A 12,584-nucleotide genomic window follows, 5' to 3' on the forward strand; every position below is an offset into this window, starting at 1 on the left:
TGCCCCCAACACCACCCCCCTACCCACTGGTGGGTTCTGATCCTGTGGGGGAGGGGAAGGCAGAAAATTCCACCTCTGATCCACTCAGGTGTTGGTGACTTCCACTGGAACCCCACCGTGAGACCACCTCTGAGGACTAAACCCACTGCCACATGCTCCAAAAGTGCCAGTGGCAGGTGACATTCCCAGGGACTCAGCAAAGCCCTGCAAAGCAAACATGTCATGGTCTCAAGCAAGGGCTCCTTTTTCTCCAAGACACAAAAACGACTAACCTTTAGAAACAGGGTGTTCACCCTGAACACAGAGAGGACCCTGAAACCCTGCAGGGCTGCCTCCAGCACCCAAAACACACTCCCTCCACGTCCTCCCCGACTGCACCTCTCAGTTCATCTTCCTCCCTGTCCCTCCTGTGTCCGTGTACCCCTCCCTCCATGTCCCTGTGTCCATCTCTGAATGTTCCTTTTCTTGTCACTTTTGTGTCCATCTCTTAGTGTCCCTCTCCCTTCATGTCCCTCCTGTGTCCATCTGAGTGTTCCTCTCCTTCCCTGTCCCTCTCCCTCCATGTCCCTCCTGCATCCATCTGAGTCCCTCCTCTGTCCATCTCTGAGTGTCCCCCTCCCTCCATGCCCCTCTCCCTCCCTGTCTCTGATCTCTTTGCATCTTCACTGGCCTCTCACACTGCAGCCAGTGTTTTGTCTGTCCACTCTGTCCCCACCCTGCTCCCTAGGTTCCCACTTAGCCCTGGGGCAGCTTTTAGTGCTGGTCTTACATCCCAAGACCAATGCTCTGATTCCTTGAGGTAAAAGGCAGGGCAACCCCTGTGAGAGGGTCAATTCTTGGAGAAGAGATGGACCTAGCCAACCCCCAGCAGGTGTCTTTCTCAGAGAGTTGAGTGCGTGTTCTCAGGACTTCAGTGGAGGATTCCATAGCTGGGTGAAAATGAGTTTCTGTCTCCAGTTCATTCCCCTTTCCACGTTCCTTCCCACTGAGCTCCAACAGCAGCCTCTGCTCCAGTGAGCTGTGGTTCTCAGTGTCCACCTGTCTGTCTCTCTGGTTTGGGGGCAGCATGGGTATGTGACTGTGATTTTCTGATGGATCTGAGAAATGTGGATTCTCTTTGCTCGGCGGTTTCCTTGTTGTTCAGATGGGATTCCCTTCCATGCTCCCCTGACTGACTGTCAGGGGCTTCTCCCAAACTGTGGTGGAGGCTGGGGAAGCAGCCAGGGACTCCAGGCTCTGGACTTGGGTGACTTCAGGCTCTTGTCCTGAAGGTTCCTGGCTGAGAGACAGGAGGGGCCAGAGATGCTTTTAGTGGGATCAGTCCTTCCTGCTGGGCCTGTGGTGCTGGGCTTCTCTCCCAGGGCTGCAGGCCCAGGCTTGCTCACGGGACTCACTTTCTATTCTCCACACAAGCTGGATGTGAGACAAGAAACTCAGACCATCTCAACTGCTTAGTGCTTTCTTCCCCTAAAGTCCTGCAATGAGGAAGTGAGCAGTGGGATAGACTGCTCATCTGGTTGTCCGACAGGTCATGAACAGGCCCATCTGCAACACAGACGGCTTGGGTGCTGCCACCAGCCACAGCCAGGAAAGCAGGTTACTAAACCTGAGCGAACAGCCTTGGGCACAGGCAGGCTTACTGGGGAATTTGGGCTCCATCCTGGAGTAGAGTCAGCTTCTATCCCAAATGCATGCCCTACAGCCCTGCCCTGCCTCTGGGAAATGTGCCTGCCCTACAGTCCCATCCAGATGGGAAATGTGAGGGAAATGCAGTCTGTGTCTAGTGACTCTCGGTGGCCTGAGGACAGAGTAAGGGGTGATCCCTAAGAACACCCCCCACCTTGGGGGACCAGGAGGGTGGAAGGGGAGCTTAAAGTGCAAAGACAGGCTCCAGGCTGGGAATTCTGGAATACAACTTGCCAAGGGTTGTATTCAGAACATTCCTACAAGTCACCAATAAAAGACCAACAGCATAGTAGAATAAATGGCAAAAGATACAAACAAAATTCACAGAAGGAACCTGAATGCCTAATAAAAATATAAATGGATGTTCATCCTCACCATGACAAGGAAAATGCGCAGGCAATCCAACTTTACACTCAGCAGGACTGCAAACATGACAGAGTCCATTAAAATGGTAGCTGAGCAACAAGACCCACTCACAGGAGGGGTGCATGTGGTACCCTGTGACCCTGCAACTCCATTCACAGGAAATGCCTAGGGAATCTCTAACACTTGAGAACAACTGCTGCATTGTTGCAGTACTGAGAAACTGGGACCAACCTAAGTACTCACGGACAGGATGTGGTTAAATAAACCATGATATTCACTCAATGGAATATCACACCCTACCTGGGAGTGGAGGAGAGTATGTATGGACACAGACAGCCCATGAAGGTAAGGAAGAAAGAAAAGCAAGTGACAAAGATATTGGTTTATACAGTTTACAAATATGCATACAGTGAAAAATGACACTATCAAGCCAGGCACAGTGGTGTGCACTTACAGTCCCAGGTCTTTGGGAGGCTGAAGCAGAAGGATCGCTTGATCCCAGGAGTTTGAGTCCAGTCTGGGCAACACAGGGAAAACTGTCTCTTAAAAAAAAAAAAACTTTAAAAATGACCATTATCATGGAAAATTCTGGAGAGCTGTTATCTTGGGACAGAGATAAAGCAGCTGGGGGATGGGGAGGTTGGTCACAGGAGTCTTAGCTTCTCTAAAGTTGTGAGTGGGGACAGCAGAGCCAGCTCAGAAGGCTGCTGACTGTCCAGGGCTTTGCAGAGTGCCTGGCTCTGCCATAAGGGGTTACCAGCAGAAGAGCCTGAGATGTTGAGGAGACCCCTGTGGGGTAGTCACCAGGGCCCTGTGCTCAGTTAATGCTCTACTGTTGCTGTCTTGAAATCTTAATAATTTTTGAACGGACCCACAATCCCATTTTACACTAAGCCAATTTCTGTATATGGCCTGTGGGGGACTAATGTGAATTTCTGGTTAACATAAGCTTCCAAAGGGTGTGCAGCAGATGCTGGGGAGGAGCCTGAGGATGGACTGGGGCTGGGCCTGCTTGGAGGCCTCTGTCCCTCCCTGTCCTGGGCTCCAACACCAAACCCAGAGTGTCATCGCAAATGAGGAGCTCCCAGATGCAGCAGGGGTTGAGGAGGGCCCTGGGAGGGGACACAGTGGGTCTCAAAGGGGTCTATCTTAGAGACAGGAGTGTCTGCAAACTCCAGCGTTGGGCTGGGGCAGGAGCTCTTAAATGGCAGTTTGGTAAAAGGACTCTTTATTAGGAACAATTTTTTTTTAAATTGGATTATGAATCTTCTATATAAGAGAATCAATCAATTCTGCCACCGGGGTCTTTATATACTGCTACCCAAACACTACTCTTTCCCGAATGATTTCTAAAATCTGTCACATTGGAGGAGTCCACGCAAGACCCTCTAAACCTAACCTGCTTTTATGAGATAGAGTTCACCCCAAAGGTCTAGACAAATATCTGTTAAAGCTTCCAAGTGTATTTTCCAAATAGTATCCTGCTAGTCCACTCACATCTCCCAGGATCATCATTCAGCTCCGGGCCCCACTGAGGCTCCAACCCCACGTCCCCTGGGCACTCTGCAGACAGCCCAAGACAGCAGTTTGTGGCCACCTCTCCACTCCAGGTGGTCAGGTAGGGGTGCAGACCATCACTTGCTCAGCAGGGTCAGTGTGAAGTGCCTTCAGAAGTCCAAGTCCCAGTGGTCTGGACACAAAGAATTGCACAAGTGGACCCAGGGAGACAGAGGGAAGAGGAACTTGGAGGACGGGACCCAAGGCACATCCACCTTGGGGTGAGGGGCAGGAAGGCCAAGTTCACGTGAAGAAAAAGCACCTACTGTTGCATACCTTCGTGAGCTACACATTCACATCCCAGAAACAGCAGGTGACAAAGATGTCACTGCAAATGCAGAGGCCTCCCCTAGGAAGACCAGAGAGGACAAAAGTGCTCCTGTTTCTTGATATGACTTTTGGGTGTGGTTGGTGTTGCCTTAAGTTTCTGGGGATATCAAAAGCTTAAGAAGTGACTCCTGTCACCACATGGCTGACCACCTCTGTGAAGAACAGTTTAGGGGTGCCCGTTTCCCCCACCGCATAGAGAACTTTGTGCCAGGAAAGACAGGCTGGACCTGGCCCGTGAATGTTGGTAGGGAGAGCAGAGCACATCTCAGGGCCCTGAGGGTGATGTGTATCTCCAGTAGCAGGTGCTGCACGGAGGAGGCGAATGGTGGGTGCAGAGCTGGGTTAGTTTCAGCAGAGATGTGAAAGTATGAAGGTGATTCCTCTCTGGAGGTGGAAGCAAACTGGAAAATGGTCGGACATGAACAGACCAGCCCAGGGAGGCAGTGTCTACCACCACACCATCTGCTGGGGTACACCCTCCTCCCAGGACACAACAGCCCTGGTTGGGGTCTTGTCACCAGGCACCCTGAATGCTTTCAGGTGGATGGTTTGGCTCTCTCTCCTCACCTGGCTGGTTGGGCTGTTTGGAGGACAAGCTATGGACCTAACATGTGACCACTGTCCAGATAAGGCCTATACTGCTACCTTGCCTGGCTGTCACCTTCTCGGGGCTGTTGCCTCTTCCTCTCTAGACCCTCTGCCTGCCAGGTGCGTGAGCCTTTCTGTCTGGACAGCCTGACTCAGACAGCCCTAGACTAACGGCCACCCACATTGAGCTTAAGTCCACCTTGCATGATGCCAAGCTTAGAAATGTCACCCTGGAGTCACAAAATCCCTTCTCTGCATTATAAGAAAAGTGGTCACTCAGGGGTGCTGGAGTCTTCCCCACCTTAAGGCTGAGCTCCAGTCTGCAGCCTATTCCCTGACAGGTACTTGGGCTCTCGGCCTCTGATGATCCCAAACCCTGCCTCTTCCCTAAGTGTAGAGGTGTCCAGAATCTATGGGATTTGCCTGCAGTCTAGGCATACCTGGTAAATGAGGTCTCCACACACTGGGTCATTAATCCCAATAAGCAATCACTGGTGAGTTCCTGAACTCTCAGACTGGAGCTTAGTAGTCCCACTAGGGACCACCACTGGGGTCACAAGATGGCCCTGACTCCCAGTTCTCAGGATCTGTGATCAGAGCAGCTTCCTAACCTCTCTGGTCCAATAGAGGTGAGGGCTCCCTTTCCCTGCCAGAGGGGCCTCCTCCAAGAACTCCAGTGCCTCAACAACTCTGTCCTCTGGCAGACCCTTACCTGCCCACGTCTAGCACAAAGTGCACACCGGGAGGCAAGACGATGTCTCTGCAGTGAGAGGGACTTGGGGCAGTGCTCCGCAGGCAGGCAGGCAGGCAGACCCCAGCTCAATGCTGGAGAAAGCAGGCTCCTAACAGCCTCAGTGCCCTTTTATTGGCATGGGGTCAATGCAGTGGCAATGTCTGGATTGTTGAGGGTCCTGGCAGGTGATTAATGCTGGCGGATCCTCCCTCTACCTTCCTCATCCGACACAGATCATCTGGAATGTGCCAGGCCTGTGCTGGGCAACAAGGATGGCAAAGATGGCCTGAGACAGGGTCCTTTGATGAACAGTTCACTGGGATGGGGTCTGCAGGGGCCCCTGGACAATTTTCAGTCTCTGCCACTCATCTTGGTCATGGTGCCACAGAGAATGTGGCATGGCCAGGACTGTACCTGGGGCAGCTGGTCTTGCTCTTTGGTTCTGGGGAGGAGGAGGGCAAGGTGACTGGGATCAGGTAGAGGAGCTGTTGGCTTGAGAGATGGCTACCCTAAGAAGCAAGCAGGAAACCAAGGAACTACTGGCCTGCAGATGGGACAGGATCCTGGGTCTGGGCCCCCCAAGTCACCAGCCACATGGCCTTGGGAGTGTCACTTACTCCTGTGACTGTAGCACAATAAGGGGTTAGATGACAAAGTCCCTGAGGTCCTGACCAGCTTGGGGAAGAAGGCCTAGGACTGAGAGAGGCAACAGGGAGGCTGACCAGGGTCACATCCCAGGTCTAGGCACCTTTCTTGCAAGTGCTTCCCAAGCTGCCCTTCATAGAAAACAGCCTCGGCCCTGCCCAGCAGGAGACAGCATACACCTGAGTGCCTACCAGTGCCCTCATGAACCTGCCTGAGGGTGGCCATGTTTTCACACCCCATGTGTGCCTATCTCCATCAGCACTGAAAAAACAGTGAACGCCAGCATGCCAGGGGTTTACCCAGCAAGCCCAGCACATACACCCCAGAGCGTCCTGGCAGACCTGCGCCAGCTGGGTTCAATGACAGTTGGCCCTGCCATGGGATCTGGTCTCTCCATCACCCTCCAAGGGGGAAGCAAGAAGTTCTGAGGGGTAGCCCGGCTTGACCTGTCTTCCCTGGCACGACGCTGTCTCCATTTGCAAAGTGGGGACTTCAGGCACTTGGTGCAGAGGAATGGATGGTGGATCAAAAACCCCTACCAGGCCCCTGCCACATCAAGGAGCCCAGTGATGGGGGGTTTCTTCCCTCCCTCTGAGGTAAGACCAGTCTGTTAAACTTTCAGTACTAAAAAATAAAACCGAGTGGGAGGAGGGTAAGGACTGAAAAACTACATTATCAGGTATCATGCTGATTACCTGGGTGACAAAACTATCTGTACACCAAACCCCTATGATCCAATTTGCCCAGGTAAGAAACCTTGAACCTAAAATAAAAGTGGTAAAGAAAAAACAAATTGAAAATAAGGTAAAATCAACACATCCATAGTAGTGTGAGCTGGCTGTGTAGTTTAGTCTGAAACGACAGAATATTAATTTTTCTTCTCTTTGAGATAGTGACCACACTATCCTCACCAGGACTGGCAGGGGAAGCCCCTGGGCTTTGTGACCCTGTCCCTGTGTGGCACCCTGACATCCAGTAAGCACTTCCCAGGGGAGCAGCCTGGTTTGGATGCCTGTTCCCCAGACCCTGAAGTCAGATGGCAGACAGGAGCCTCAGGGCCATGGGAGTTCCCATGTTCCAGGGACATAGCCCAAGTTCTTCAGGACCTTGGCCTATATGGGCTGCTGGGCCTCTGACCACCAAAGAGGGAGTTTTTCAAGGACTGGCCAGGTTCTGGACTGACAACTTTGTACTTTTCATTCACAAAGCGAGCCATGCTGTCTCTTCCCCAGCTGAGCTGGCTGCCAACAGACCCAGTGGGGAGCAGATTTGAGGTGGGGGTGAGGTCTGTTCCCCAAGCACAGTGTTCTGGGCAGTGAGTTCTCTGTGCAGCAGCTGATGCCTCTTGGACACATTTCCACACAAAACACTTCTCAACTGTTCTCCCTCCTGCACTCTTCAGGGGCAAATACGCCTCTCCTTTCTGGCAGGTTATTTCGGGCCCTGGGAGTATGCTAAGCAATTCCAAAGCCTGCCTTTGAAAGTCTTCATTCAGTCAAGAAGTACTTCTCACACCCCTAGGTCCTGTCCTTGGGGTGAGCAGGGTCGGAGGAGGCAGGAGATAGATACTCATGGAATGGAGCGGGGCACAGAGAGGGAGAGTCGACTACCTGACTGAGGAAGAAGCAGGTGGCCGGCCACCTGGGAGGGTTCTGTGTCAGACACCGGGTTACGTCCTGGAGGAAACATTGCGAGGGCTCAGCACAGGTAATGGCAGGTATGCACCGGGAGACCATGGAGAACCTTGGAGGCTGGTGGGCAAAGGTGACCCTCCAGTGGAATCATTCCCAACTCTGCACTCACCCTAACCTTTCCGGTAACTACAGAATTCCAGAACCCATTTGAAAGGATGTAAGATCCATAGTTAAATTCTTTTTTACCCCTCAGATCAAAATCTTACAGGATTTCTAAAGCTATGTAAGATCTTGCCCAGTGCATTCAGATCACACAGAAGACAACCCTGAAGAAGTCCCCATGCTGGTGTTTGCTGTGTACATTGGCCAGGGACCTTGAGGCTAGAATATAACAATAATGACCATGCACAGACAGAACTGTCTCAGCAGCAAATGTCACACACAGACCCAGAACTGCTTAAATACCAATTTATTGCAAACCAACACTGAGGAACTGGAACAGTTTTGCAGGCTGGACGCCTCCTCTCCTGAGGCCCTGGACAAGGGGAATGAGTCACCCCGCTTTCATCGGACCTCAGCTGGTAGGACTTAGTGGCTGGCCAAACTGCGGCTGTTGTGTCTAAAAAGAGAAAACAGGCAGGGTGTGCCAGCTCTGGAGGCTGGGCCAGTCCAGGGTGGTGGCTCAGGGCAGAGAATCACCCACCAGACAGCATGGCTCACGGGAGCAAGGCGTACAGGGACAGGCTCCACAACCACACCAAGCACCACAGTGTGCACCGGGACCAGACGCGGTGGCTGCTCCTGCCATAGGGCCAATGCCCAATACTGCTCCTCAGCTGTTCTTCCTAGACACTCGTTTACCATTTATTAAAGCAGGGCAGAGAGTGGGGAGAAATGCAACACAGAATATAAAATCAGGCAAAACGAACACTAGTCACCGTGGAAGTGAATGACTCTCAAAGTGTCCCAAATAACAAGGTGTAGGGCATCTCACACCAATTTATCACTTCTGGAAGACTGCCCACAGGGTGGGGGCTGCAATGGGGGCCAACACAGGAACTACAGAGAACAGAGGAGACACACACCACGAGACCTCCTTTCATTAGGCAGGAAAGCTCTTGTGAAACAGTGGTATACAAATCCTAGGACCTCAATGGGAACTCCAGGAAAAAAAATGACAAAGCCTGTCTCAGGACCTCTCATAGATGACAAGAGTTCTGCTCCCCAGGGTCAAGAGCTCTTAAGCAGGGCTTCACCAGTTCAGTGGCAAATATCAGACAAGGCTCTCACATTCCAAAGCGGGTACATGGGGTCTTCTGTTCTCCCATGATGATCAGAGCAACAGTCTGGACCTACAGAAGACTTTCCAGGAATGCTTTCTCACAAGGGCTGTCAGCCACCACTGTAAATCAGAAACCAACCACCAACTTACTCTCCTAGACAGCCCCCGCAACCCAAGTATACACAGAGAGAGCATGCAGGGGCAGGGTCCTTCCCCTGATGGTAGGCTCTCTTAGCATCTGCGGGCCTTGATTCTTGCTGGCTGTGCATGGTGCCAGGGTGCACTGCCCTGCTGTGTGGCTTATCCATGCCCCGAGCTTGATGGACAGGCAAATGGACAGTGCCAGTGGCAGCTGAACCATACTCCCAGTGACAGGCACCCAGAGCCCCTGTGAGTACTCAGGGCATAGGCCTGGGGCCCTGTCCCATGATCTTGTCTTTGCATCTTGGCTGGAGTCAGTCAGCAGCCATGGGCCTGGGCTTGGAGGTCCTTGGAGGTCGACCACCTTGGAGGTGGTGGCCAGTCCCTGGAGAACAGGTAAGATGGGGCCATAAGCTCCAGGGAGCGCAGTCTGGCACCTGGCACAGAGGATGGGGGCCTTCACTGTCTTCTGGTTCAGTTGTGGTGGGACAGTATGCCTTCATGCCCCATGCAGAAATTCCTCTTCTCCCAGAAGCCCCTCAAGGTCAAGGCTTGTCAGGACTTGTGGCTGGCGTGCTCTGCTGATGAGCTGATGAACATGCTGTAGTCTCCTCCTGAGGGCGCTAGCTCTCCACTCCTGCCCACGCTTTGACACCGTGAACCCAAAGAGGACATCTTACAGGGAGCCAAGCAGGGCATGCCATGCCGTGGTGGCCAGGCTTGGTTCACTTCAACAAGAACCAAAGCATGGTCGCCACAGAGAACAGACAGAATCCCCATTGCATGTGGACCTGAGCCCAGAACCTAGGCTGTCTCCCAACATCTAGAATGTGCAAACAGGGCTCCAGCTTCCACTGCTCTGACCATGACGCTGAGGCAGGCAGAGCACATTTATAAGGGGATAAGCAAGAAGACCACATCAGTGCTCCCGAAAGAGGTCAAGGGGCAAGGAGCTTCCCAAAGCAGCCCCAGGCACAGTTGCACAGTCATTCCTTGCTTGCCCTCATGCAAGCACTGAGCTTCACACACTTCAATGACTTCAGCTTCGCCTGAGAGCCCAGCAACAACTCTACACCCCAACCAGAACACATGCAAGCAGAACAGCGTCAAAACAACAGCAAGCAGAGAGCAGGGGAAAGACATGCTGCCTGCAGTGGCTGGTTGCTGTGGAGACAGAAGCACATGATCCCAATTTGTTGGGATATCCTCTCTTGCATTTCAAACACCTTCACTCAGTGTCAGCCACAGCGGCCACCACACAGCAGCTGTCACTGCACCTTCTCTGGAACAGTCTGGAGATGCAAGGTCAGGGTGGAAGGCCTGGTTCACCATTGAAAGGATGGCTAGGGGTAAACAAGACGAACAAGTCCCTAGAACACAGGGGGAGCCGAGGAGGGCGGCTGAGGACAAGGCCTCTGCCTCCCCACCGGTGAGGGTTTCCTTTCCTTCTGGTCATTAAAACTGCACAGCCCCTGGGGAGATGTTGAACATGGCAGGGTCAAATCGCTGGCCTCGGAAGGGAGAACCTTCAGCATCCCACCCCTTCTTCAGCATCTCATGGACTTTCTACAAACAGAAAATAAAGAGATTAAACAAGATCACAAGGCACTGTGCACTTTCTCCCAGAGCAGACTCTGACTGCAGGCAAAGAGCCTTCCTGCTTCCTCAGGGCTCAGGCACTCACCTGGCAAAACTGACTGGCCAGAGAACCGTACTGCCCTGGAGCAGCCTTCGACCAAGGGAGGCACTGTGTGACTAACAACTTCTCTGCAAGACTGTGCTCCACAGACTGAGTTTCTAACCCCCCATCTTCTGTCCCCAGCAAAGCTCTGGCTGCTCTTCATGGTTCATCTTGTCCCTTTTCAATCTGTTTGGAATCAACAAATTCCAAACAGCCTGCAACGTCTATGGTCCCACTAGGCACTGACTATGACATGAAGAGGAAGTGTCCCAGCCCCACTGGGGTCATAGAGAAGGTGCGTAAAATGTTCAAGCCCCATCTGATGAAGGTGTGCAGAGAGGATACCCTAGCACCCCAGTTATCAACATCAAGAACTAGATCATCAGACAATCCAGGGTTGACCCAGGATGTGGCATGGAGGAAGAGACTTCGGAATGTCCAGTGGTAGACCCCCCCAGTCAGGAATTCCCCACTGCATCCTTGCAGATGCAGTCAGAGTTGGTTAACTAAGCTGTTGCCAACATCTGGCTATTCTGGAACTATCAAGCCTCCGAGGGTCAGAAGCAAGCCTGAGTGTGTGGCCATGGCAAGGGACATTAGGAATATTGGATCCTGAGGGAAGCATCGGTACCTGAGCTAGCAGGCCCTCTCTCCTCATAGGGACTCCGTATCTGCCCTCCTCATGTGGCCACCATGAGTATACTGAGGGCTGGGGATGATCTCTCCTTCCTTCTGACATTCTGACCAGGGACAAAAGAGACTGTGCAGGGCCAGTAGTTACTCTACCAATATGATCCATGGTCCCTGTTGCAGAAAACCCTGTAGCCTAGGCCCAGAAGATGAGGCTGTGGGGCTCTCAACGCCAGGGCTTCTCCTTACATAAAACACAGTCTTCCTGACAAGAGAGTTTTCTCTTTGCTGTTTTAATTTTTAGAGATGGGGTCTCACTGTTTCCTAGGCTAGAGTGCAGTGGTGTGGTCACAGCTCAGTGCAGCCTCAAACTCCTTGGCTTAAGCGATTCTCCCACCTCAGCCTCCTGAGTACTTAAGACTACGGGTGCAGTCCACCATACTTGGCTTCTTTTTCTTTTTTTAAAATCGAAGTGATGCAGCAACAAGCATATCAAAGATGTGTACTATATACTACAGATTAATTGACATTACTATCAATTTCTTGTGGGCAATTCACATCAGAGACTTTAGAAAGACCATTTTGAGAACAAGGTCCTGCAGCACACATGGAGTGGCTAGGGGTACAGAGAAGACTACATGAAGCCCCCTCCTCTGCCCACTGGAGGTATGAGGCTGGACAGCCTCAACCAAACACAAGAACGGATGACTTCAGCAGGCAGCTGCACAAAGCCTCTGAACCTTTCAAAAGAATCCTGGCCAGCTGTAGGGCAAATGACAGCTGTAGAACCCTGCAGCCACCACACTCGTACCCTGGGAACTGGGTGGCTGAATGGGGGCCCGATGTAGGATGCCCAGAGTGCAAAGGGCAGATTAGTAGACTTGATCTTACAACAGAAGGAGCACAGGGTGTCAAGATCAGCACTCAGACCTTTCCTGAGACAAAAGTGGACTGCAGGCATTCCTGTGTGTCACCAAATTCATTCTTATGACCAGAGACCATGCTAATGCTTTCTGCCTATGAGAGGTCACAATTACTAACTGTTAGGGTGAATCCTATCAGGCTGAAGACATCCTAGACACAGACACATCTGAGCAGACAGAGCAATGGCACCTGTACATTCCACATTCCCTTTCTAGATGGGGGAATCCTGCTTGAAAGAAATTAAATTAGGGAAAAGATGAAGGGTATTAAATTTGTTGACTTTGGAAAGAGGTTATCACATAGTGACACCAAAGAATTTAGAACAGTAAGAGAAAAGTATTGTCATTTCAAAATAAAATTGCTTCAAAATACACAGCATCTGTGGCA

At 51.9% G+C, this 12,584-nt stretch overlaps 1 protein-coding gene across 2 annotated transcripts in view; it reads right to left on the reverse strand.

The window, feature by feature from the left end:
* Positions 1-7,993: 7,993 nt before the first annotated feature.
* The window catches only part of NUDCD3 (NudC domain containing 3), a 115,752-nt gene continuing 111,161 nt past the window's right edge, over positions 7,994-12,584 (reverse strand). Inside the window, exon 6 of one of the 2 annotated variants that reach the window (XM_035253308.3) lies at positions 7,994-8,158. In XM_035253308.3, the coding sequence (XP_035109199.1) occupies positions 8,114-8,158 (45 nt within the window). In that variant the 3' untranslated portion in view covers positions 7,994-8,113. Of the gene's footprint in view, positions 10,529-12,584 lie in introns of both variants that reach the window. The other variant, XM_009002120.5, reaches the window with a different exon arrangement.

This window comes from Callithrix jacchus, chromosome 11, assembly GCF_049354715.1.
Source record: "Callithrix jacchus isolate 240 chromosome 11, calJac240_pri, whole genome shotgun sequence".
NCBI lineage: Eukaryota > Metazoa > Chordata > Mammalia > Primates > Cebidae > Callithrix > Callithrix jacchus.